General features: G+C 40.2%; 3 protein-coding genes across 3 annotated transcripts in view; 2 read left to right on the top strand and 1 right to left on the bottom strand. All coding sequences in view use genetic code 11, as the record gives it.

Moving 5' to 3' along the window:
- Positions 1–1712: 1712 nt before the first annotated feature.
- EGR_02237 (hypothetical protein) lies at positions 1713–4314 on the bottom strand (the record flags this gene model as incomplete). The annotated part of the gene is made up of 4 exons (XM_024491486.1): positions 1713–1847; positions 3463–3580; positions 4104–4210; positions 4246–4314. The coding sequence occupies 4 exons, from the start codon at positions 4312–4314 to the stop codon at positions 1713–1715; spliced, it is 429 nt and encodes a 142-aa protein (XP_024353992.1).
- A 159-nt stretch (positions 4315–4473) lies between these two features.
- EGR_02236 (Leucine-rich repeat-containing protein) lies at positions 4474–15032 on the top strand (the record flags this gene model as incomplete). Its single annotated transcript, XM_024491485.1, has 15 exons — positions 4474–4624; positions 4671–4806; positions 4838–4967; positions 4999–5101; positions 5706–5845; positions 6857–7122; positions 7668–7911; positions 9228–9407; positions 9475–9547; positions 9848–10059; positions 11827–12117; positions 12815–13021; positions 13697–13822; positions 13989–14081; positions 14724–15032. 15 exons carry the CDS (start codon positions 4474–4476, stop codon positions 15030–15032), a joined length of 2661 nt encoding a protein of 886 aa, XP_024353991.1.
- A 2529-nt stretch (positions 15033–17561) lies between these two features.
- EGR_02235 (Otoferlin) overlaps positions 17562–25739 on the top strand; it is a gene marked incomplete at both ends in the record, with an annotated part of 24034 nt that continues 15856 nt past the window's right edge. The window contains 14 exons of the mRNA XM_024491484.1: positions 17562–17640; positions 18699–18843; positions 19271–19370; positions 19963–20120; positions 20675–20779; positions 21001–21058; positions 21791–21985; positions 22832–22928; positions 23034–23149; positions 23416–23459; positions 23558–23750; positions 23881–24067; positions 24267–24542; positions 25582–25644. Of these exons, the coding sequence (XP_024353990.1) occupies positions 17562–17640; positions 18699–18843; positions 19271–19370; positions 19963–20120; positions 20675–20779; positions 21001–21058; positions 21791–21985; positions 22832–22928; positions 23034–23149; positions 23416–23459; positions 23558–23750; positions 23881–24067; positions 24267–24542; positions 25582–25644 (1816 nt within the window). The remainder of the gene's footprint in view (positions 17641–18698; positions 18844–19270; positions 19371–19962; positions 20121–20674; positions 20780–21000; positions 21059–21790; positions 21986–22831; positions 22929–23033; positions 23150–23415; positions 23460–23557; positions 23751–23880; positions 24068–24266; positions 24543–25581; positions 25645–25739) is intronic.

The following is a 25739-nucleotide window of genomic DNA, read 5'->3' as shown; positions in this document are numbered from 1 at the left end:
AGAACCGAGGGATAAACCACTATCGTATTACATAAGGGCTTGGATTAGTAAGAGAGTATATTTGGTGATACTAGTCACGTGTCTACCTTTGCTGGTTTACCACTGCATTCTCATACCTTTATTTTATTCAATGATTACGTTGAAAGTTTTATTTTTTTTATATTCAAGTTAGCGGGCGTACCCCCCCTGAATTATAGTTTGCAGGAATTTGTCTGACTTTCTTCTACCAATGGTTCCTTCTGTATTCATTTTGGTTCTTCTAAAGGCAATATAAATTCTAATTGATTGTACAGCAGCTTCCTTTCCAAGCCGACCGTTCACCGCCTTTTTTAAGGTTCCTCATAATTTTATCTGTTCATTCAGTGATGCTCGAGATAGTAAAAGGCTACATGTTCTTTAAGATCGGTTTTGCTTTACGCTGCCACCAGTGTAGCGTCCCGGGACTCCCTGAAGACGAAAGAAGACACAATACTCGGGCAGAATATGTATTCAGCGCAGAGAAGGTGTCTGGGCTACTGGCATGGCCCAAAAGGCCAGCCCACCCAGCGAGGTACAAGGGGGCTACTTCAAAGTACAAAAGTGGCGCCTCGCCAATGCCGAGGGATAAACCACTGTCGTATTACAAGTAAAAGGCCTCCTCTGCGTACTCTGTATCGTGCGATTCACAACTAATTCAGTCTTTTGAAGGTCACAACAAACCGTAGAGAGAATCATTATTCCTTTTTTCGATTTAGAGACCCAAAAACTCATTGTTGGAATAAAAATACCAGCGCTGATACCAAGGAAGTTTTTTGCTGTCAAGAGGTTTGCTGTCCATCTAGGTCAGTATACTGGAAAACTCTAGGAGAATTGGCAAAATGCCAGATACCATGTTTTCAAAAACACGAGATTCTCAAAACATTTGATTAATTGACCTTTTAGAAGCGGGTGTGCTCACTTCCGCAGCGTAGTGTTAGTGGTGCTGGAAACTGGGAATCTCCGCAGGAACCAATCCATGAGCTCCCGTTTCCATAAATAAGAGACAAGTATAATTCCATGCGCTATGTTTACTTGGAAGAACAGGAATTTGTGCTCCTACGTAGCAAATGATCTGTTCGTAAACACTTTGCACCAGTGAAGGTGCTTCCCTTTTCATTATTCTGAAATCTCCCATAGAAGGCATAACCAAATCCATTTTTCCGACAATACTGTCAAAAAAGGAAAAGGATTATTTGGACTTTCAAGGGCAACTTGATTTTGTTATGGATTCACCACGAACATTGTGCTCAGTAAGGAGAATAACAATTTGGTACACTCATGTAGGGAATGTATGCTTATTCTTGGTCACTCTCATGCTTGCTTGCAACGTTGTCTGCCGTGAATGAAACATTTGTGGAGCATAGAACGTTTAACTGTCTACCACTTCTTACAGTCGTTCGACAATTTTCACGATGATTGAATGTTAGGTAGTAAATCACCCTCGTGAAACTTGGTTGAGAACTTAGCTAAACTGGAGAAAAGACGTCGAATAGTCCTTTGTTCTAGTGGTTTTTAATGCTTGACATACTAGAAGAAAATAAGGAAATTTAAACATATCCATATGTACGATCACTCAAGAATTGACTATTAGAAACGTTTTGGGCAAACATTGATATGTGTACCGTGAATGACAAGCATGGGGTCTGCCTTACAAGAACAAGTTCTTAACCTTTGATATCTTTGTGTAAAAATATTCACTTTCTGTGAACGATAATTGAATTTAAATTATTTATTTTTGCACTCGTTTCACAGATATCATGATTCTGCATCCATATCTTAAGACAAATTATACCAGCTAAAAATATCCACCAAATCCACAAGACAGCAATCTTTTAAATGAAATGTGCAACCAAAAGTGGAACCACAGGTGGCAAAGATCAACTGCGAGGGAGAAGTCAAAAGCTTTTAGCAGAAACTTGATATCCTTGAAATCAATGGACAGCACAGCAACAACGGTGTAGGGGTTGGTTGATGTATCCGGTAAACAGAACTTATATACAAGTATAAACGCCTACTATGCGAGTAGCTTGGGCCTAGGCCAGGGCCGTTTATTTGACCTTTTAGTCATGAGTGAGTCAGCCACCGTCTAGAACGTCAGGTCAGATGACATGTCTAAACTCCATGAGCGGTTGTTCTCTTCTATTCGGATCAACAATCGGGGTTCGTGCTTTCAAATGGCAGATACGGTGATGAGGTGAGGGTCACGGGACTGACTTTGAACTCGCTATTCACTTTTCCTAGGCCTATTGGCGCAGGTCTAGCTGTTGCAGTGAAAAATGGTCGTTTTCGTGGTTTTCATGATACGGAATGGGAGAATGCACATTAAATTAAATGACATCGCCCGCCATAATGAGTAGCCAAATAACATTTAATGTGGGTAGGTCAAGAGGAAATTAAGTGGAGGCAATTCGTAATGTATGGAACTCACCTCCAATTTGCAGTTAGAAAATTGGTGAACTTTAACCACCTCGGCATGACCGGCTCGGTTAAGAGGACGCGGTAATCCTACCAATCTGTGCTAAAAAGCAAGCATTTCCCATCCAAATATTAGCTTAATCTTTCAGCACGCCAATAATAGCAACACTAACAATAACTGCCCATTCCATTCATCAACTTGAGTTGTTGAATCGAGCATGAAGCTAAAGGTGCTCATTGGTGTCATGTGCAAATATGTGCCTTTCATGCAAGAAAGGCGTTGGATCTCCCCACAGCGGAAGAGATGACTTATTTCAGCAAGGCGGCTAGACGGATATGACAAGAATTGCCGAAACTCTTTCTGTAGGGTGAGGTTTTATGGTGCCAAGAGGACGTTAATTCCGCTAACTGAATAGTGGTCCCTAGATCATTAGTACAAACACTTCTTCAAGAATTACACGAGCAACTCAGCCACGTGGGTGAAAAGCAAATGCTAGATACCTCAAGCAAAAAATACTAGTGCCTCTCGCTCGCCCCAGATACACTAGACTCCTGTCGAACCCGTATCACTTGCAGCAGTTTTAAAAGCCCACACTCTACAGAGCCCGCACCACTGCAGCCTATGCTCACATGTTTCCCAGGGAAAGAGCAGGTATGAGCATCAAAGGCCCTCTACCGCCTGCCAGAAGAGGAAACTGATATATTCGCTATGTGGTAGACTACTTTACGAAGGTTATCAAGGCAGAACCCATGCAGATACAAGACGCTGAAAGGATTACTTTAGTTTTCTTCAATGGGTGGATTTACCAGCATGGATTGCCAGAATCCGATCAAGGTCCTGGTTTCGAAAGTTGGCCCTTCATTGAACTATGTAAGACCTTTTAAATCTCAAAGATACGCACGACACTTGAGCATCCGCAAGGCAACGGGCAGGTGGGAAGAATGAATATTCACCAAAGATACACAACCAGAAAACTGGGATTTAATCTTAGACCGTATCCTTCTCACATGCAGGGCTAGGGTCCATACGTCAACGGGCGTTTCTCCGTTCAAGATGCTCACGGACTGTGCATTGAGAGCGCCTTCCGCTATCTTTCTACTAAATATGGGATTAGCAACCAACGCTATCCCAGAGTATGTACTGCATCTGAAAGAAAGCATAAGAAAAACTTAACGTCGCACGCAGACACTTACGACTATCTTATATCATGCAGAAGAAATATTACGACAAACACAGCCGGACGAATGTCTACCGAGAAAAAGACTTATTACAATTATACAGACTGATTCCCCCACCCGGAACATACCGCAAGTTGCATTACCCTTATAGCAAAGATCCATTCCGAATAGTGAAAGTGCTCTCACCTACAAACTACCGCGTCCACAACGCACGGCTTTGTACCCATCCAGTACCCGTTCACCACAACACGATACGACTCTACAAAGGTACACTACAGGTCAGGTCCGAAGATGAAGCTTACGTACTAACAAAAGAAAGAAAACCTCCCAATGCCAAATATAAGGAGAACTCATAAATGGGAGCACCGGCGACAGTAACAAAGGGACGAAAGGGCTATGTAATATTTGTTTAAGTGTGTCTGCTGCAATAGAAGTGGGTAGCCGACTAAAGATTAGCGTTGCACGTATCAAGAAAAATTTGTTGAAATTACTTTCCATGAAAGTTCTTTTGTGATAAATGTAACTGCTTTTTGAAGAAATGAGGATCCTCTAAGCCAACCCAGTAAAGTGCCTTGCGTTTAAAGGATGGTAGAGCATACTAAAATATTGCAGACAAGTAACACGCTAATTAACAACTTTTGCTACTTTGAACGGGACTAATGTGTAGTTGTTAAGTAATGTTGTGGGTGCTTTCGCGTCCATATTTATAAAGATCACTAAAAACGCTAATAAAATAACACCTTTTTATCGTAACTTAAGTCTTGTCCTTAAAAATCTGCAAAATGTATTTTGTTTTACTATTTTAGGCATTAGGTGCTGGATGCGTTTCCCGAATGAGGCAACAATTTGAAATACGCGGTAATGTGTGATGCAATCAACCCGTCAAATTTCAGGGAGTTAGAAGCAAAATATGAAGGTATCAAATCACACCGTACATTAGCGGAGCCACACAATGCATGTCAGTTTCTAGAAGAAAACTTTTTGGAATCATTAGATAGTGTTATTCTTGCAGGTGAGTAAAGACGATTTTCGTAATTTTAGACTGCAAGATCTTTCAGGTCTTAAACTCAGTGTCCTTCCACAGTTGATTTATTTTGCTTTTAATATCGAAACCCTTGATTTATCACATAATTGTCTTCGAATCCTTCGTGAGCATGGAAAACCTTGGCGACGTCTTAGATACATGGATCTGAGGTAGTATCAATTTTGGAACCCTATTCTTCAGTGACAACCAATTCTTACTCTTGCCTTCAATTGCTATGAAACTTTCAACGCTACGCTATTTGTCTGTCTCAAGCAACAATCTGGAGTTTATTCCTCGCGACTGGTCATCGCTCTACAATTTGGAAGAACTGGTAGATTGGTTATTATTATTATAATGTTTAGGACTTATCTTACAATCGCATTGTAGATATTTCACCATTAGTAAATATCCAATCACTAAAAGTACTGAATCTGAATCAGAACATGATTTCTGTCCTTCCCTATGGTATGAACTGTTAAAAGTTTTCTTTAGTGCAATACCTCTGTCATACAACTTTTATGCATCCAAATCCATTTATTAGTGGTAATTTGACAATGTATTTTACCAGTGAACACTGGAATTACGAATCCCTACTATGTTTGTTGAAATTTGTGATGTTACCTAATTGGTCTATTTTCATTTGGATGATCCAAATTGTCTCCATCCAGGCATTTTTTTCTCTTGCATGCATGCATAAAGTTTTGGTTGGAAACAGAGACTAAGGTTGCATTTAATTGTTTTTATATGGCGTAGTTAGAGAAACGTCTCCCACAATATTTTCACTTTTATCTGACTTAATAATATGAAAATATTTTGCATTGATATTCTGTATGATTTGCATATGATCAGTTTATTACGATCGTAAGTAGTGCAGTTTCATCGTTTCTGATGAATAGCTTAAATGCCTAATAACGCTATTAGTAGTTGATAATTGGCAGACTAAGGTGCTCCAAATTCAATATAAATGGAACGTAAAAATAGGCACAGATCCCTATAATGCTTAAGTTGCATCGAAATCCATTAACTTAAGTAAATTGTTAGTATTCAAAACTTGCTATCCCTTCTACAGACATTCACAAGTTGGAAAACCTTCTCAGTTTGAATTGTCAACAAAATAGGATTTACCATCTGCCAAATTCTCTAGCACAGATGAAGATGCTTGAGGAGTTTGATGTATTGGACAATCCATTGGTATTTCCGCCATTCAACGTAAGTCTCATTACATTATTCCGCTATAATGTTAGTTCTTTCCATTTGAGCGATTAAAATGTCAGCTTGTGTAGCCAGATCTTGATCTGATGACTTTTGAAGCATAAAGTAGCATTGTCTGATCAGGATAGACAAAAACTTTGGGAGAATTTTATGGAACAAGTTTCGGGTACGAACGAATAGATGAGAACTCAATCGTGTTAAATGTTTTTTTGTACACTTGATCTCTGATCCACTTGGTTTATGTTTATGTAGTGAGATCAAAGTCTGGGGTACTTTTGAATTTTTTGCTTCATTTATGAATGCGCCCAAAGTTATGGAATAGCACAAATCGTATTTCACAAGGTTACCTCAAATAGCTTTGCAACTGTCGATTTTAAACCCAATAAACCACCGAATTCTGATGGCAGGAAACAATGGGTCGGTATTAGGAGAGTTATGTGCATTGCGATATAACGGAGAAGCAACAAACTGCTAGTGTTTTCCTAGTTGCATTCCTCGCACTGGTTTTTATATTGTTTCGTTTAGTTGTGTGGAAACAGTTATCAATGGTGACAAGCTCTTGCACCGTGAAAAAGAGAGTGTGCATTTGGTAGCATGCTTGAAAACTTAATCATTCAAAAATCCTCAACTGTTAAGATAATGCAGTAAAATGTAAACATTACAAATAAGCACTTCTTAAAAATCCTAGAGAAGAGCATTTATTGAGCTATTTACCAACGTATTTGTCAGTATGAGTAAGTAGACGTAAAAGGCAGCTAACGTCCAATTATGATAGTGTCGTGAATGTGTACCATGATGAAATCCTTAAAGAAATCTTCTGTACAACCTTAGTTTTTGTGATGGAGTGCTGACTTAGAGGATTACTTTGCTCTGCTCATTTTTTTATCCACGTACAATACACTGTGAAAATGGAAAGTAGCAAAAAATGAGGAACTGACGGGGGGAAGATAACGTCCGATTTAGGGTCATTGCGTTTACTAAACTTCAATCGGATGCCATTTCCCTTAGATTATTTCGCGAGGGCTCGCCCACATCCTTGCCTTCCTCTCCAGAAGCGAGCAGAAGCCACAGCTGCACCCACCACCACTGCAACAGCAGCAGTATGAAGAAGAAGAGGATTTGGTGGAAGAAGTGGCGGAAGAGACATCAAGCTCTCTCCAAAATCCGATTTCTCCACCCGCCACCCTCCTTCCCTCTCCTACCGCGTCGCGACCCAGTTCTGCTATGGCCATGGTAACCTGGCAACAAATTTACCTACCTACAACGCCCGACAGGTAAAACAATTTTAGTTTTTTAAAGGGGTTAAAATTCTGCTTGCTTTCATTAGGCGTCTGTGACCACTCGATCTCTAGAGCTCTTGCAGGTAGTTAGCAGTCGTTCTGCGGGGCGTGCACCGTGTGACGCTAGTGCAAAGATTATCAATCCACCATACTTATTCGTATAAGCAGATTTCGACTAGAAGTGGATGAAAACGAGTATGTTCGATACTAAGAAAGTACAAATACAGCTAATGAAGTGGATTTTGGGTCCATCCTAGCCATATCACAACTTACCACACTTATTGACATTTAGAATTTTGAAAAGGAACTCAGACATGTATTTATGGGAAGATTATTCACTCTGATCCATTTCCTAAACTACGTGATCCACTAGATTTGTTTCTATTTTTAACTAGTGGCCAAAACGTACAGCAGAATACAAGTCCGATTGGCTAATATTTCCTCGACTAAAATGTACTAGCGATAAACGGAGCCGTTTGATAGAGTTGCAAAGAAAAACGTTTTCTAGGTGACCAAGTGCGTATATTTTCCTTGCAAAGGACTGAATCCAGTCAGTCCGAAAGGAATGTTCTCCGACGATTGAGCAGCCAGCCGGAATTCTACAGACACGTTGCCACGGCATCAGGAGACACTGACGACCCCAGTGTCTCTCCGACTTCACTCTCGGAGGACGGGACCAGTATTTTTGAGCTGCATCAATCGTGCGACTCACAACAATTGTGGAGGGAAGGACACCACGGGAAAACGTATTCTTCGTATCCCGTGATCTCGCATAAGCCGCAGGTAAGGCTGTTTAGTTGTGGAGGATGAGAGTTCTATATGGTTTCACTTTGCCATTACGGACGTTAACCTCAAGTATGTCCCTGGGCGAAACTCATACCCACTGAGTCATCGATGGCCAAGTGGGTGGAGCTAGGTTGCTCCAGTTTTCTCTTTGACGGCTTTGGCTGGTTTGTTTTTACTTATAACTTGGCCTCATAAAATGTTTTCTTTTACGCAGGTCCAAAGTGATAGTTTACTAGAAACCACAGAAAGTGTCATAAGCTTTAACGCTCTCATGAGTGAAGAAACTGTTATTTCGATTCAAAGACAAGTGTCCAGAGGGGTTTTTTGGCACGTATGACGCCGAACCTAATGTCATCAAGTAATGGTTTCATTGAAGGTTGGGACTTGAGGGGGTTCGTTTACTTTGTAAGCAAGTGGTGCGCAATGATTGCTCTATTGGTTGATTAGACTTTATTTAGGGCAGTTGAAAAGCGCTGGATTTAGTGGTGCTTTCCGATTAGCATGCGCTTTGGCGACAGTTTGCATTATGAGCTGAGTTTTCTTCTGCAGTAGCAGTCTTGGCCACAAGCTGTCAAGTACTACTCTCATATAGAGCAGTTCCTAATTTCTGGTAAAGCGAAAATAACTCGACTTATGCACCTTATGCAAATGGGAATATTCAGGTTTCGGATGTTTATGGGAGTTGCAAATTACGGCTGATGTGGCTGTCAAAGTGCACGTTACGCAATCACAGGTGAGTTGTATGGGAGATCAAAAAGAATACGGAAGAATCTTTTATCCGACCTAACGTACAGAACAGAAGCCCACCTTTACTCCCTTCTTATGTACATAACTACGCCCTTAGCATTGCCTCGTGTCGAAAGTGCCGATTACGAGTAAAGAGCCAGCTCTTACCGTGAATAATTTTTGGTTTTTAACCAAATCTCGGGAATGCCACGCATACCTAAATAGGCATCGCATCTAATTAAATTGTGAGCTTTTGTGCTAATGATCCACACCCCATTTATCTCAAATTGTGAAGGTGCTAAACTATCGCGTCTTTTACATTGACTGAGATCTATTGCAGACGTCCCCGTAAATGTTTTAAAATATTTTAGCCTAATTGGAATCACATCTCTATTGCGCATGTTTGATAGAAACTTCGCAACTTCCGCACGCGCTCCACGAGAATAATGAAACGTCCCTTTGGACTGGTTTCTCATTAACAATTTGTGCCCTTCCCACAGTACATCCTTAATGGCGAATCTAAGCATACTGTTTTAACTAGATGTTTCATTGCATTTGGCTACCTCCCTGTTGACCTGATCACTTAGGTCTTGTCGCCTAACTGTGGGGATTGGTCGCATAAGGTGCTCGCTGAATACAAATTAGCCACTTGGCCTGCGCCTCCAACAGTCCTACATACACATACACACACACAGCCACCCTCGCGTCCTAGGGTGGCCTCTCACGTGCCGGTAGTTCGCATCAGCGCAGGCGTTGACTTCGTGTGGGTATGCATGTGTGCGCGATTGAATGGATGCAAACAACGCCATGAAGATTTGTGGCATTCCTCCCTAGGAAATGAACCAGGAACGATACAGGCTATTTACCGAAATTCCTGACAAACCCCAGCCTCCGCCTCCCAGTGCCCGTGAGTTTACCATTCTTATCTCACTCAAAGTTGATTACTTCCAAAATTCTCTGCTTCATGGTTTCCCGAGAATGCATGGCGCATCAAAGGCAATAGTATAAATATTCAAAATTTGGGCAGAAATTAGGGGGAAGACTCCATTTTCTTCACTAGTTAATTGCTAAATTGTTGACTAGATAACCCTTAGACTGTATCACATTATCTTCCACCATTCGGAGACGTAAACAAACTACTTGGAATTGTAACGACTTTCAAATATGTTCAAAGCAAGTGTTGGTAAATATCTGCCTTTCCCAATAGTTCCTTCGTCAAACGCTGGTCGAAGCAAGCTTTACGTTCGGGGGAGAACACCCTCTCCACCTCCGCGGAGACCGCGTCCGTCGGTGTCCCTTTCGAGATCGCCTGATGCAAGTATACCCTGTACTCGACCTCTTCTGCATCCTCGGCACTCCATCTCTCCCTTTACACACTCTCCCTACTGTCGTCTGCCCGATGAGCCGTCTCAGGCGAAGGTATTCTATCTTCAACCTGTTTGATAGATGATAGTTGATTGGAATAACTGTAGGTCATCGACAAGATCCTTCAAACCGATCATCGTTAAGTGTGAAAAGTAGGGGGAATCATTGGTAGACGAGTAGAATGGGGGTCAAATTATTATAAACTTCATTCTCTAATCTATGGTGATATTTTGCTCTTACGAGTTAAGTACATAGGGCCATACCTAATCACACCCCTTTTTGATGCACTGGGAAGATTTATGTAGTCGGTAAGTTCCTGGGATAAATCAATTGGCAGGATATTCATGTCATTTTCATAAAGTTTAAGCATGGTGGTTTTCGTTCACATGAATGTTATTAGATCCGACATAAATAAGAGTTCAATTTGTTAATAGTATGTGCTGCAGATCTTGGACGCAACAATATTTATGAAAAGTGTATGCAGTTTTTAATGAGTTCGAACCCACTTAGTGTGGTGGCCATTCAAGGTTGCTTTTCGAGTGAATTTAACCAAGTTGATTGATTGGTTATTAAACCGAATAATTTCAAGTAATTGCCAGGACTTGAGCAGCTAGAAATGTATCGAAGCCAGATCTTGTCCTACTTAAAATAACAAAAAGGGCGAATTTAGAGTAATTTTAAAAAAGAACGAATAAGAAAATTGAAACATTTTGTGCGAGGGTTCTTAAACATATTTCGACATTTGTTGAAGCTCGCAACCTTTCAATGCTACCTAACACTGGGGCATAAATACAGCGTCTGTAAGCATTCATCTTAGTGTGCCCATCCGATACGATACGAACGGCTTAGGCTAAGGCGCACCTTTGAGCCAATGCGCACAGGCGGCGTGATAGCGGGTAGTTACCATCACATGATTTGCAATTTATGGTAATAAGACATCGATATGTGTTTTATGTGAAGCCTTATTTGCACACGAGTTAATTTGACGTTGCCGAGGCCATTCCGCAAGTGTGCAGTACCAAGGCCTCGTGGGTAATTCGATTTGAAAAACATGCACAGAAATTGCGTCTCTAAATATTGGTACATTCAGGGGTTGGAACAAATGTGTTCCAATCGCAATTATCATTCATCACTCCAAAGGAATACAATTTGTAACACCCGAACCAACAGAAAGTGATTTCGTAAAATATTGGTATTTAGACTTCGACAATCCAAAAGCCAGGTTTTTGGTTATGCTTATGGACTTTCCAGTCCACAGCAGCATATAATGATGTCCCACGTTATTATCAGTTTTTGCGTCGGCTATTTTTTTGGCGCAAATAAACTCATTTGCTGGGGGCTAGAAGTTTAAATGCCTCTTTGAATATTTATATAAAACTTCATGATTTAGTGTTTGGAACGGTCTGAGAATCTAACAAAGTGCTTTACAGTCTGGTATGTATCATAAAACGTTTGTCTAATCCACATGCCCTTTAAAAGAGTGGTTCATTTTCGTAATCAGCACATTCCAGGTACCTCCACAGAAAGCCCATCACACTAGTACATGTTTGGCGCAAGCCTGCACTGCTGAAATCATTTTCACTGTGATTTATCGGTTCACTAACGCGACTCGATGTGTCGGCATGATGATGACATAGGAAATGTAAACAACTCAGTGATGAGAAAAGTGCGCGTTGTTAAGGCCCTGAAAGTCAAGTGTTCCCGAAGATCCTTTCACCCAATAGGAATGTCAGAAGCAAAAACAAGCACATCATTTCGAGTCCGTATTTGGACGTCATGTCGCGACTGAAGGCACCACAGTTGTTATTACTTTCTCCACAGGCGACTGCAATGGAATTCACAAGAGTGCCGATTCAGTCGCGCCAGGCATCAAAGACCTCTGCGGAAGTGAGTGAGGACTCTGAGGATGACCTTTTGACGGACTCCTCCTGCGAGGATCTACCTGTTCCACCCCTTCGAAATCACCTTCCATCCAGTGCTACTCCATCACCATCCATCCAACATCACTCGACACGCCGTCCGGGGCAGTCCATCGCACCCACCGCTGCGTCTCTACAACAACACCATCGTTATCGGAAGCATGGGCTAGCAACTGGGCCTGTTCATCCAAAGGTGCGCCATCATTTATGTATCTTGCAAGCACACGTACTCCACCCCGTCTCATTATCAAAGTCATGTTGGTAGGTAACCATATTGTTGGAATATTTTGAGATCTGACCGCTTTTTATTCAGTTAAGTATAGCGCTCTTACCCACTTTGGGATGGTCTTAATTTCTAATTTTTTTAACATCTCGCATCATATTTTCCTAGGATTAGATGTGCTTAGTCTCAAACAATTGTATAGGAATTAATGATAGTTGACTGAGATGAACCCAAATTTTATGTCGGAAGCCAGTCCTTGTCAACATTATTTTGCAAATTTTAATCATGACTGCTAGTTTTTATTTCGTAATAATCCTACTGCGTAATTACTTGCCTCATTGGGAAAAATCAAGCCTAGTCGGTTAGATAAGCATTGGTTCAATTTTTCCGAATCTATTGTCGGAATTTCCCTTTGAAGACCCGATTTTATCAATCAATATATGAGCCAACTTTGGGGGTTGAATAATCTCTACCGGCGCTCTCGATGCAATGATTAATTTCGCTGCGACTAATCGGCATTTCTGCTTACCACTTATTGGTATGATAGTGAAAGTTGTTGAGGGAATTTAAGTTGAGCTCAAGTGGTAAACCGGTTGATTATATTAAAACATAGCACGTTGGTCTGAACATGTTCATGATATTCAGTGGCTTCGGCATCAATTCTTAGGCGAATCCTAGTCTACTTCACCAACAACAACGCGCACCTCAGGCAGGAAGGCGGTCATACAGAAGCGACCAGCCGAATGAAGCACTTTCTCCTCCCCACCCGGTGATGACGCCTTCCCACAAAATTCTGCGATCTCCTCAACCTCTCTATCCTCAGACTCATCGATACGATGAGTTGTGGCGGTCTACTGCTGAAGCTCTTCGTATGGTTCGTTGAAACTCAAATATTATATCATCTTCATTGACAACAATAACCGAAGTCTCTTTTCACAAAGCCATTGACTTTTATTTCCTGAATAGCAGTGAATATGTTTGTCAGAGTAAGGGATGTGTGCTTTTGGCTAGTGGGTGAGCGCGCCAATAATGCACGTGCTTGTTATTTCCGCGATGTGATGATTCACCGCTTATCAAGACAAGGCCACGTGGGAAAGCAGTAATAACAGCCTACACTGTGTGCATTCAGGTGAATAAGATGCATTGTGCTACGTCCAGTAATTCTAACGCAGTGGTATCGACAAATTAAGTATTTACTAACGTAGGTCTTCAAACAAAGCAGCAATGGGTCGAAAATTATCAAAGCAAACCTGGATGTGTGCCATTGGTTTTAATGCTTTTTAATTATTCTGGCTAAGAACTGGCAAAGTACCAGTTCGTCACATCTTAAATATGTCGGACTAAAACAAGAAAGTACGCAAAGCGTCTATTCTTTTTGCTCTTGTTTCTGAGTCGCTGGGAGACTTTATGGAACAACCAAGTATTCGTTTACCAATTTTGAGGATATATAATTAGATATCATTTTGGTTTGGCATTGGTTTATTAGATGAAGCCGAGCGCATTTTTAAATCAAGTAAGGATAGCGTTCTCTTGTTTCTTGTTTCTTTAGATTTTGGTTCCTCATTTGAATACCAACTTATCCTCAACACCGTTTGAGTTGGCGAATGAACTCAAAACGGGGATTCATCTCGCCGACTTTCTCAACAACTTTCTTGGCTACAAGGCGATCAAAAAGGTTGACACGTTTTTTTGTTATCTTTAAATATAGCATTGGTTGAGCCACAAATTTACGAGATTTCACTTCTTTGTGGTCCATTCAGATTTTAAAATGCAGATTGGATGCGACTTGATGAAGTGAACAGGTAGTTTTGGACAATGAATGATTGTTTGCTTATTCTTAGATTTACGAAGTATCCGGCAGTTCGTGGAGGTTTCGTGCGCGTCAAAACTTATTCAGCTGCCGAGAGGTAATCCACAACGTCGGCGTTCCAAAGGTTTGGTCTACTTATTCATTTTTAGTAAAACGCAAATTGCGGCAAACGCCTAGTCCAAACAAACGGAGACATAGTTATATCGTAAAACAAAACAAAAATGCGTCGGAGTACTCAGCTTATAAACTATTTGTTGATGGCGGTGACGTTAAAGTAGTATACATAGAGTGAATTTATCTGATATAACTAATTTAAATCTCATACCTGATGAGCGACTGAATATTTTACCAGCCCTCAAGTAGCAAAAATTTTTTTCAAGGTGGTATTTTGTTCGCAGTAGAAATGGGCAGCTATGTACGAATCAAGAGGTATTGATTGACGATAATATGATTGCTCACTTGTTTGATTTTTGAAAGAATTCAAAGTGCTGTCAAAGAATAGTCATATTTTCCGAGGTAAGGTGTATGAGTTACTTAAGAATCAAAATTATGATACTTAAAACAGTAAATGGATGGACGATGTCATAGTAGGATAGAAGGGTGTATGAATGGGTTGATTGATCAATGGGCGGACGCATCGACAGAGTAACAGGTTAAAGGAAAGAGGAACAGTTAGTTGAAGTAGTGAGAGAATAGATCGGTAGATTGACAGGTGAATGGATGGTTGATTGAAGGTAATAACTTGTGAATTAATCGCGAATTCAAGCATCGCCTCTTCTCGGTGACCCGAGTACTGGCGGCGGACACGACCGTGGGTCTATTCGGGTTGCTGCATTGCCTTCAGACCCTACTGGAGGTGTGGGCTAGCAGGCCAAGCACATTCATAGTAGGCGGATTAGGGGTGCGCGAGAAGCTCTCCAACCAGCCCACATCTTACCGCTCCCTCCTCGGAGACATCACCACCAATCGCCACCTGCATCACCAGCAGCAGCAGCGCTACCGCCATCGTACCTTCTCAAATCCCAACTACGGCGTCGGTGTCAATGGCTATGGTGGTGTCTTTTCCGACGTCTGATTTGGACCTTTTTCCATCCCCCAGAAAAGTTATAGATAAATTTATAGAAGCCATTCAATTTTTTTTCAAGCTGTGAAAGCGCATTTTCCATAAAAGCAGGAGTTAACACCAGACTCTTTCCAGTGGGCTTGTAAATGCTACAAATGGTATTTATTCTGTTGTGATTTTTCATAGATGAATTACTCGCAATTTGCGACAACTTAAGGATTTTTTTGAAAGTACATACTCGTAATCAGCGATGGTTTGCCAGTTAGTTAATATCTGTCATCATTAGATCGTACTTTTGTAAGAGCTCATTGGAAGCCCTTGAGATCGTGGATGATGTTAAGCCGAAAGGGCGAACATTACTTGTGAGTCGCAATTGGAGATGCGAGAGAGTGTTCTGGGTTCACAAGTCCATATTGTCAAGTTACTCTGGGGCAGTCCGCCCACCTCTTACGAAGTTAAACTTGCGTAGGGGGTTAATCTTGTATAACTTTAGCTCATCAGGTCTCACACATTCAAGCACCCACGCACTGTACACCACCTGTGGTGGTAAAGACATCTAAGTTGAAGCCTTTATCTTTCTGAGCCATGTTGGGAAGCGGCAGTGTCCATGCTTATACAAGCACGTAGTTCATAACATGCTTAGATTTGGTGCCCGTTTAAATCCAATCCGCTCTTTTAATAAAATTGCTTAACATACGCATCGGACCCATGGGAGTGGCTTTAGTTCGATTCTACATGTGGTGAATGAAACATCGCAGAGCAGTGTCTGACCCGAGTCACACTCGCCTCGAGTTCCAAGAAATTGATGTAAATCGACACGTTTCAGGGATTTTACTGGTCGTCTCATGCGCTTGCACCTACTGCATTGCTTTGCGGCGTCGTAGATGAGCCCAGGATTACAGTTAGGTACCCGCATAATTCTTTCACATCTCGCTACTGTTGGCACTGTTTTCACAGAATTTTTTTTGAATCAATGAGTTCATGCACCCTTGGGACGCGGTGGGTTGTGAAACAGACACATGGTCAGGCGAATTGTTGTAATTATTGTTTGAAGTTAAATTTACTCAATTGTAGCAAAACCACTTTGCCTTCACTCACTAGTCCTAAAATATTGGAAAGAGTTGTTCAGAAGCTTCCCGATTTGGTTGTTATACTTGTTGAGATTCCGAAAAAGACTTCTAAAAAAGCATTAAAGGATTGGATTTTAGTGGTCAAGCTGCTTTGTTTATATTTCTTTTGGTGGGGATGAGGGATTGATAGTAAAGGATAGGTGATTTAAACGATGCACGAGTTTAGATTCGGTTTGGGCGCAACATGGTTATGATTCCCAGCTAACAATTGCATAGTGTCGGCTAATGCCGCGTAATTACCTACTGGATGTGGTTTTTTTAACATTGTTTAGCTACTGCAAAATATTCGTTTGTCTGGCATCACCATCTCCACCCAAAAGATTTACACCTGACATAAAACTGGATGAAATTGTGTAGAAACTGAATGGAAAACCGTTTAATTAATGAGATGCAAATACGAAGACGAAGCCACAAGATTTGGACTTCGCGAGTAGGGCTCGTATAGCCGGTGACAAGTGTGTGAAAAGGTTTCGAAATGCCCAGTGGTCTAAGATATAGCATTCAAAAGTTTCACCGTTTCGGGGATCGTTTAAACTTTTGGAAAAAAAATTGGTTATTTTGTATTGTTAACGTTTAAGTACTTCTCACACATCCCTCCAACTTCCTGCACTACAGTTTAGGTGATTTTTACTGATGGAGCCCATCATTCAGTATCTAGTTTCGAGTTGAACATAAAGTATGTAGAAAAGTTACGCTATTTCAGGACACACATAAATCTTGAAGACGCACTAATTAAATAAACATAGTAGACCTAGAATTCGCTGTAGGTGGTTATACAGTTCCTGAAATGACATAAATGTTAGCATTCCACATGCTGGATCATACCACCTAAGCGAAATCAACAAACCTCAATCCATGCTAATGCTATCCTTGTAGGGCCTGTTGTTATAACATGATTTCCAAATTATTTCATGCAAAGTAAAGCCAATAGTTTAAATAGTCTGCTTAGCATTGCTCCTTTATGGTATACCTAACCCGGATAACCCTACCATTGGCTCTATCTGCCTTGTCTTTCAAAAACTATCAAAATTACGGAATCAAAGTTGCGCAGATTTGAAATCGCGGGAGCTAAATCGGAACATCCACTCTCTAATGTTAATTCTCACAGCAGCAAACAGACCTATTTCAGAATCGTAAATTACAATGCATTCGCACCAAATTCACTGCGTGTGTGTACCTGTGCTTCGGTTGCGTAATCGTGTGTTGAGTAACCATCTCACCAGTGCAGGCGGTGTGTTCAACCTGCAAACGATCTCCACGATTTGTGTGATCATGCGCACACGTGTGTGTGTATGTGTCTGCATCAAAAGTTGCGGGCCTCTGATTGGCCTCGCAGTTGCTACACTCTCCAAGTCTGTTTGAGGGGATCATTTGCATCAAGGCAACCACTTCGCCAACTGACTCATGAACCATGTCGTTACAATTGGATGTTAAGCTCTTGGAGGGTCTGAGTGGAAAGGGTCAACGCATCGTCAAGGCGAAATTCCGCGGTAAGATTCAGTTACCTACATTGTATAAGTATTTCGTAATTTTGTCAGCGTCGCAATCTCATATGCACTTCATAGTTGTAAAGTTCAAAATGAGAGAGATGAATTGACATAACAAATGATACCATTATCGCTGCACTGAAGCAAATATTTTTTTAAAGACTAAGTTTTTACAAAAATAACAAATGATATTTAATTATCTATTACTTTACTCTTCTGGCCCAACTTGGAAATTTTACAAATGTCAGGACCAAGGTTTTTGCATTTCAAAAGAGAGGCGGATTCCACAAGGGGCTATCAAACTTATTATTGAATAGGCCTGGTAACAAAGTGAGACCGATAATTTACACTTGCGTGGCGGATTTGGATGTGCTCTTGTGCAATTTTTCGTCTTGATCAACTACTTATCTAGTGGAGGTAGTAGTAATTGCAATGTAGGGTTGAAAAAATTACAACTAAAAGCAGTTTTTAAATAAGAAATCTTATTGAATGTATTAATATATGTAGTAAAAATACATTATAATCTTGCCCAGTGAACCTAACTAGTTAGTCATTTCATGCATATCTGGTTTTAGCGCTTTTTACATTGTTCCCAATTAATACAACACCGATGCTTCATAGCGCTCGCTGTAGCTTTCAAGCAGATGCCACGTTTGCGAGGCTAAATGAATTGGTTCTAATAAGATCACAGAGGAGAATGGATCAATCTTAAGGAAATGCAGGAACGGCCTTTAATTCACAATGCTGAGTAGCAGTGTGAAGTGAGAAGCAAATGTTATCTAGGCAGTCAGATGCCACTTCTGGTGTACACAACTTTATCATCAGGTGTGATTCGTTACCGCTAAAAACTCACTTATAAATTTCTCGTATGTGAGTACAAATGCTCTTCATAATCAAAACTAGTTGAATAACAAAATTAGTTTTCCCTTCTTAAAATAACCTAAAGCATCCCCTGAATCCTCATAGTCGTGGTTTGTTGCCGATGCGATAAGAGGCCAAAAGAACTATTCAAACATTTATCATGGACAAATCTCAATACAAATCTGTTCTGCGATTTTAAGATAGTGAACTTTCTACCAGACTGGCAGAAGGCCAGAATGCCTGCTACTTTGGAGCAGAGCTGGTATGGAGGGTTGCTCGTAGGCTTGAAGACAACGATGAGCTTGTGATTACCGCCTACGATGTCAGTAAATACCGACCAAAGAGGTAAATTGCTTGACTTTTGGGTGGGCTTTTGCTATTTTTTAATCTTAATCGGAAACCAAAAATGCGGTAATCCCAAGCCAAATTTAAGCAGAGAAAAGTGTTTTCCTTAACATCACCTGCTTCTTATTATAGCAATACTAAGAGCATTCGGACGCTTTTTAAATTCATCTTTCTCAAATCTTCACTCTAAATTTGCGTTAAAAGTCCATGCTTAATCGTAAGCCCAATTTGCAATATAGATCACCAATAGGATTCATGAAACAGGCTTTGTTAAAAACATGGTGAAAATGATTGAGCTGTGCTGCTTTCGAGCAATGGAGACCTCCATTTTGGTCTGTCATTTGATGGTCTCCTATTCGAGCACAAATATAAAATACCGTTCTTTGTGAATCTCAGAATCTGCACCTTAATTTTTAATGATTTATAGAGCGATTGGTTCTGTCACCGTTAACTTGGCAACTCTTGCACAGAAGCAAGTGCTCAGCTTGGAGGAGCCGCTTGTTGACGCAAACAAAATGGTCACGAGCGTAAGTGGTCCCTAAATGCCGCTTTTGCTGTTAACAGACCACTGTTGGGAAAATAAGTTGGTGTGATCGGGGTGTGAATGCCTTGCTTGTCCTTAAAATCGCCAAGAGCAAATATACATAGGCTATTTATCAAAACCAACGACTTAAACATCTCATTTACCTTTACCCACATTTCGAGTGACGAAGTAAATTTTATCATTTTGGGAATGCTCATATACCTTAAACAATTCCCTTTACGCCAATCTTATATGCCAACTCGTAGTATTTGATCACTGAAGCAGTGTACTTCTAAAGCTTGTTCAAACCCAAACTGAATCTGTTTTGGGAAAAAACATCCAGTTATTCGTAGTTTGGAAAGAGATTTAAAATAGGTATTTTAAAGTAAACTGAAAAAATATTGTTATGGTAAACATTTCTTATTATGCTCCAACCGTTTGTGTCACGAAAATTAAGACGTCACCGAGTTGTTTACCCAAAATGAACCTCCGTTGCGCTTCGTTTATCGTTAAACTGGGGTTGAAAATGAGCTTACTGATATCTAACTTACTTGGAGTAATAATGTATAAAAGGAGACTCTATTCACCTGGCCTAGGTAACTCTCTCCTTTGACCTCTACTACCGACCGCCAGACCAAGGCGAAGCCGACCTTGACATCGAGAGGTTTGGTCACCCTCTGGCTGACCTCCACCACGTCAGGAGTGCTGATGATCTTGGTGAAGGAGATGCCGATTTCGGCGAAGATGCCATGGAGTAAGCAAACTCCCCAATTCTTTCGCCACAATTTTTCGGAATATCCTCACTATCACAGTAAATAATTACTGCAATGGTGGCAAAATTAATTCGAACATACATTTTCGTGATTTGACCAAACACTGGTTGACAACACTTGAAAATTTTTCAGACAAAGTACCTGATTGGGTTTTTACTGCACAGCAGAAGGGATTTCTGTAATCATGTTTATTTTAATGGACTACTGCAAACCGTTTTAAGCCATGGGATGAAAATCGTCCCGAGGCGAATGGTTTCATGAAAACTGCAACAGTTCAAATTACAAACGCGAATTTTCGAATGTATAGTCCTGAAAAGTGCTAAAAATACCAAGAAACAAATGACATCAGGGGTGAAAGTAGTATTTTTTAAAGTGGTTTAGGCTTATCAAAAGTTCAATCACATTTGATTAAAAGAAGGTAAGATCAGATTTCTAAGCTCAGAGGATATGCATGAAAGAAAAAAGTGGAGTTGTTAGTCAAGAATGCAGACGAGTAAATAATGTCTACTAAAATATTTCTTTCTCCTTTTTTTAGTGATGCCAAAGACCTCATGGATTTATACGGATTTGGTGATGGTACTGCTATGAACATTGACAATCTTTCGGAGAAGTCCTCAGTTCTTTCTGGTCCGGTTCGAAGGTGACTTTAAGTCGCATTGCGGATTGATTTGCATTAAGACAGCTCAAGTGGTTGGTATTTTGCTGATATTGTAAAAGAATGGCAATCTGAGCTCTTAGTGGACAACTTTCTTAAATAAACTATTCATCCATTATAGTTGAGTGTTAATGAGATTGATAAATTGAACAATGTTTGATCGAGAAACTCCCACATAGCGCCTTTATTTCGCTTTCTCCTCGCAGAGACCCAAAGTTGAGGGCACTCATTGATCCAACCATTCTCAAGTCTGAAACATTCACAGTAAGTAACTTGGCAGATTACGCAACGACAGGCAATCCTAAGGGGTATAGGGAGATAACTTGACATGATTAGTCACTTATTTGAGTGACATCAATTTCAATTCGAAATGCATACTTATTTCCACACAGCGTCATCCCATGTGGCAGGATTTCCACATAAAGTGATTGTAAAATGACGTGTCGATTTATTGTTGCATTTCGAAAATTAGAATCTCCATGAGAAAAGTAGTGGCCGCAACTTGCAATGCCATAAAACGATGAGTGCTAAATTTACAATACTTACAATCATAGTTTCACTTTGGCAATTTTCCTTCGAATGAGGAACGAACATTTTAAAGTGTCACTGAACAAAGATATCACGATAAATTATGATCTAAAGCTCGCTTGGAAAATAGGATTTCAGTAAATGACATTTTACAATTACAGTGAAGCGAAAAGTCACCAAATTTGCCAAAATCAAAGCATGTTTTACCCAAGGAAACTTTAAATTTACAATTTATTTTTGCCTCGAAATATTTTGCAATTAATATTCAAAGTCGAACAGCTAAAATTATCGTAAAATATGTTGCATTTAAAGTTGATTTCTGCGATCAAAACAGCCTCATGTTGCTTTGATGGGTCATCTCGAGCTCAAAAAAAAGATAAAATATTTCCAGACTTCCTTAAAAATGTAACTTAAATGGTTTAAGAAACAGCGTGCCTCTAGTCTTTTGAATTTTTCTGCCTCTAACAGGTCTCTGTGACAATTGTGGAGGCGAAAGGTTTGCCCGGTGTGAACGTGAATCCCATGGTTGAAATAACCGCGGCTGGAAAGACTCGCAAGACAGACGTTAAATTCTACACAAACAATCCTTACTATAACAAATTCTTTTCTTTTGAATACTTTCTTCCCCGAGTGGCGGTGTTGGATGAACTTGTTTGGATCCGTGTGAGTTGCCTGAAGTCAGCACAAACATTTTCACAACCTAGCAATAAGATGTGCTTTCCGACTGATTTTGTAAATTTGGTTTTGATAATTCGGCCCAATCGTGTGATCCTGGCATTCAGCGCCAAGGCTAAACAATTGTCTTGCCGGCGCACTAAAACTTTTCAGTGTGGATAGTCACCGATCTGACAAAATATGGCTTAGTCAAAGAACCGGTGAATTTTTCATACAAGACGCTTGATTGTAAACAGATGCTAGCAACTTTGATCTTTTCTAGTTTTCTAGCAAATACCTTAAGCTGTCTTGCTTTACAAGATATATGGATACCTGTAAGGTATTATTAAACCTCGTTCGCTTGTGACGTTAGAGTGATTTAGCTTTGACGAAACCATGAATCCACTCAAGATCGTGACCTTCCTCCCCCACACCAAAATTTCTGCAGTAAATATAAATCGTCCGAAAATAAAAGCACATTTTATCAGCAGTAAAGTAACATAGAGATACCAAATACGCAAATTGACTATATGAGAAACGAGTCAGTCAAAAGCTAGTGTTGGATACAGCACCAATTATCAAACCTGAACACATCACACTCCATGAGATTTTTGAAATGTTGATTCCGTTCCAAACACACATCTACGAATTTTTTTAGAATTCTCATTGGAGAAGCCTTTTATAATATTACTAAGGAGAAGTATTAATAATCCCGCCAAAAATGGGTCCCTTTTTCAGTGAAAATTATCCCAATTTACTACTTACATGATTGGTAGTATGTCGTGATTATCATGTTACTAGGACTGTGAAATAAGCCTAATTTGATAAATCCGCACATCATCTTTCCCTATCTAGGTGTATAGCTTGAATGCAAAAATGATCGCTCGTCTTCTTCCCGGAAAGCTGATTGGCGAGTTCGTTATTGACGTTAGATCGATCTTTGAGAGTAAAGGTGAGTGCGACACCCTCAAACCTTGTCAACGGATCAGTTCACTCGTTTTAAAAGCTTACGTGCAGAGTGGTCCGAAATAACCTTTCGTGCACATTGTCTTTTCAGGACATGTGCTCACCAACAAGTGGGCTGTGTTGATTGATCCGAAGAAACCCCTTAGTGGACCGCAGGGATACGTTCGAATTGATCTGGCCTTTCTCGGCAAAGATGATATTCCAAAGGTTGGTTCCCGAAATTTATAGTTTACGATTCTAAAATCACAACGGTTTGGCTTCAGTTCTAGAGTAGTTGTAAATAGTCCTATTACTGACCTATGTATGTACATACGCTTACAATCGAATAGATTTGTTTGATCCTGATATTGAAGATATCACTTATGAATTGTACATTAAAAACCCTAAATGGGTTAGTTAAAATTTCTCTAATATTATGTAAAAAAGTTTCACTTGTGTCATACCCCATTTTATCTTCGTAATTTTTCTTACAGCACATCAAGCACGAGAAAGATGATGAAGATATAAGTCTTGAAGGGTAAGCTCTTAGTTACTTTATCATCAATCTAATAGCATAATGCAATACTCATCGGAAACGATTCCTATTTTATTTACCACCTTTCCATTTAATATCAGAAATCAGCTTGTTCCGAAGGGCATAACTAACCTCTCGAAGAGGAACATCACAGAGTTTTCGGTAAAGATCTATCGAGCCGAAGGACTGCCACCGATGAATACGGATATCATTACCTCCATTAAACAGGCCTTTGTGGGCGATTCTGCTCCGATGTGTGATCCCTACGTAGAGGTCTCCTTCGGTGGTCACACTGTTAGTCTATATCTTGTCTATATATAATCTAAAGTTACAAATTTTTAAAACTACAATTGATGAGTTTACACCTTTACCTTTCCGATAAATGCACTAGTTTAAAGTGATCAACAAACTTCTCGTTATTTAGGCTAAAACTAAAGTGAAAAAATACACCTACACTCCGATATGGAACCAAGAGATTGTCTTTTGCGATTTCTTCCCTCCCCTAACCCACACGATCCGCCTCGCTGTGAGGGACTGGGAGGCCGTTAAGGACGAGACGATTGCGACGCATTTAATCGATCTTAAACAAATTTTGGACAAAAGTAGTGAAAGTGAGTAAAACCATCTTGCGCAATAATAAACTAATCATCTTTTTGGCTTTTTTTTATTCTAAGTTGAAACATATTTACTGGTGTTTCGTGGGGATACAGGATGGGTGTCCGTAATTGCCTGTACTTTTACATCGTATCGATGGTGTTCGTGAATGTGTTGCTTTGATTTTATCACCCTACTTTTGTTCCTCTCTTTTAGATGTGATGCCAACATTTGGTCCTTCTTGGGTGAACCTCTACGGTTCACCAAGGACTTATACTTACGAGCAGGCGCGTCGCCCAGACGACGAGCTGAATAAGAGCCTGGGTGAGGGTGTCGCCTACCGTGGTCGTCTCCTCATCGCCATCAAGGCGCAACCGAGTAAAGATGCCATGAAAACAGGTGCTATCCTTCGGGGCACTCCACCCGTTTCTGAGGTGAGGCAAACAGTTTGCATGGACCTGGGGGCATTGCCAAAGTCCAGCGGCAGTCTCTGTCAGCAGTGGCATTTGCGTTGGCCAATAAGCGTTTTTGTCATGTGCACTATTAGAGTGGAATTGAAATGACCTAGGGAATATTTTCAAAAGCCTTCAAAAGCAATGTTACAGACTAAACACGCCGAATAGTGGGTACCGTCTTGATCAATTTAAAATTTTATTTTTCTTCCCAGAGTTTTTTAACTTATGATGCAACTTTTTGTTTAAAACGGGCTTAACACACAGCCTAATTATAGTCTTAGGTGTATACAAAATTGAAAAATTCACATTGAACAGTTTCGTTATTTGTCATTACGGAATGGCGTACACCAATTTTCTTGAGGTTAACTAAATTAACAAAGAAATTCGCTATTTCGGGTAGTTTATTTGAAGCGCCCGATAGGAAAGGAGTCTTTTTATTGCCAGATGAAGCTTAGAATCCGTCTTTTGTTATTGAATTTTTGCTTTTGTAAATGCGTAAATCGACTGTTTCGGTACTATGTTTTTATGGTGTCCCTGCATTGCTTCCATTAGTTGATTGATATCATATCTGACCGTTAACTGTAATACATAGAGCAGTACTTTGCGAGTGACTGAGAAGTTTTTACTCGTCAAAAATTCACTTACATATGGCAGGATGATTTTATGTTGTGTGCTGCGCTTAAATGCAACTTCACTATCTCCTGATCGCTACAATGAGCGCCCTCCACAATTGCTTGAGGGAATGATTGCGAATGGATCTTATTTTAATCAGTTTGTGTATTATCGATGGACTGCATGCATATATTTCAGCTTGTCGCTGGTAGAAAGAGTCCATACCTCCTGTTTGTTGCATTCTACGGAGTGTCAGTTGTGGATCCAGAGATCGGCAGCGAAAAAATGCCCATTCAATTCGAAGTCAGCATCGGCAAGTCCTAGAAATTTGAAATGAACATTCCAACTCTACTTAATGGATATAATAGTTTTACCACATATTCTTCAAACCGAAATTGGCAAATTTGTTAAGGGATTTAGTCTTATTGTTATCCTTTTGGTAATGACAGGTTTACCCTTTTTAGGCAACTACGGCAACAAAATTGATGGAAAGAAGGGTGGAATATTAATGAAAGATGAAGCCCCGTGTAGGTTTTCTAACAAAACGGTCCATTCTTTACTTATTAATCAAAAGAAGTTATGTAACGCACTTTGCTCATTCAGAAGCAAGGCGTGTAAATAA

Source organism: Echinococcus granulosus (assembly GCF_000524195.1).
Source record: "Echinococcus granulosus chromosome Unknown EG_S00010, whole genome shotgun sequence".
Lineage (NCBI taxonomy): Eukaryota > Metazoa > Platyhelminthes > Cestoda > Cyclophyllidea > Taeniidae > Echinococcus > Echinococcus granulosus.
Note: the sequence above shows the minus strand (reverse complement) of the source record. Positions and strands in the feature narration are given on the sequence as shown.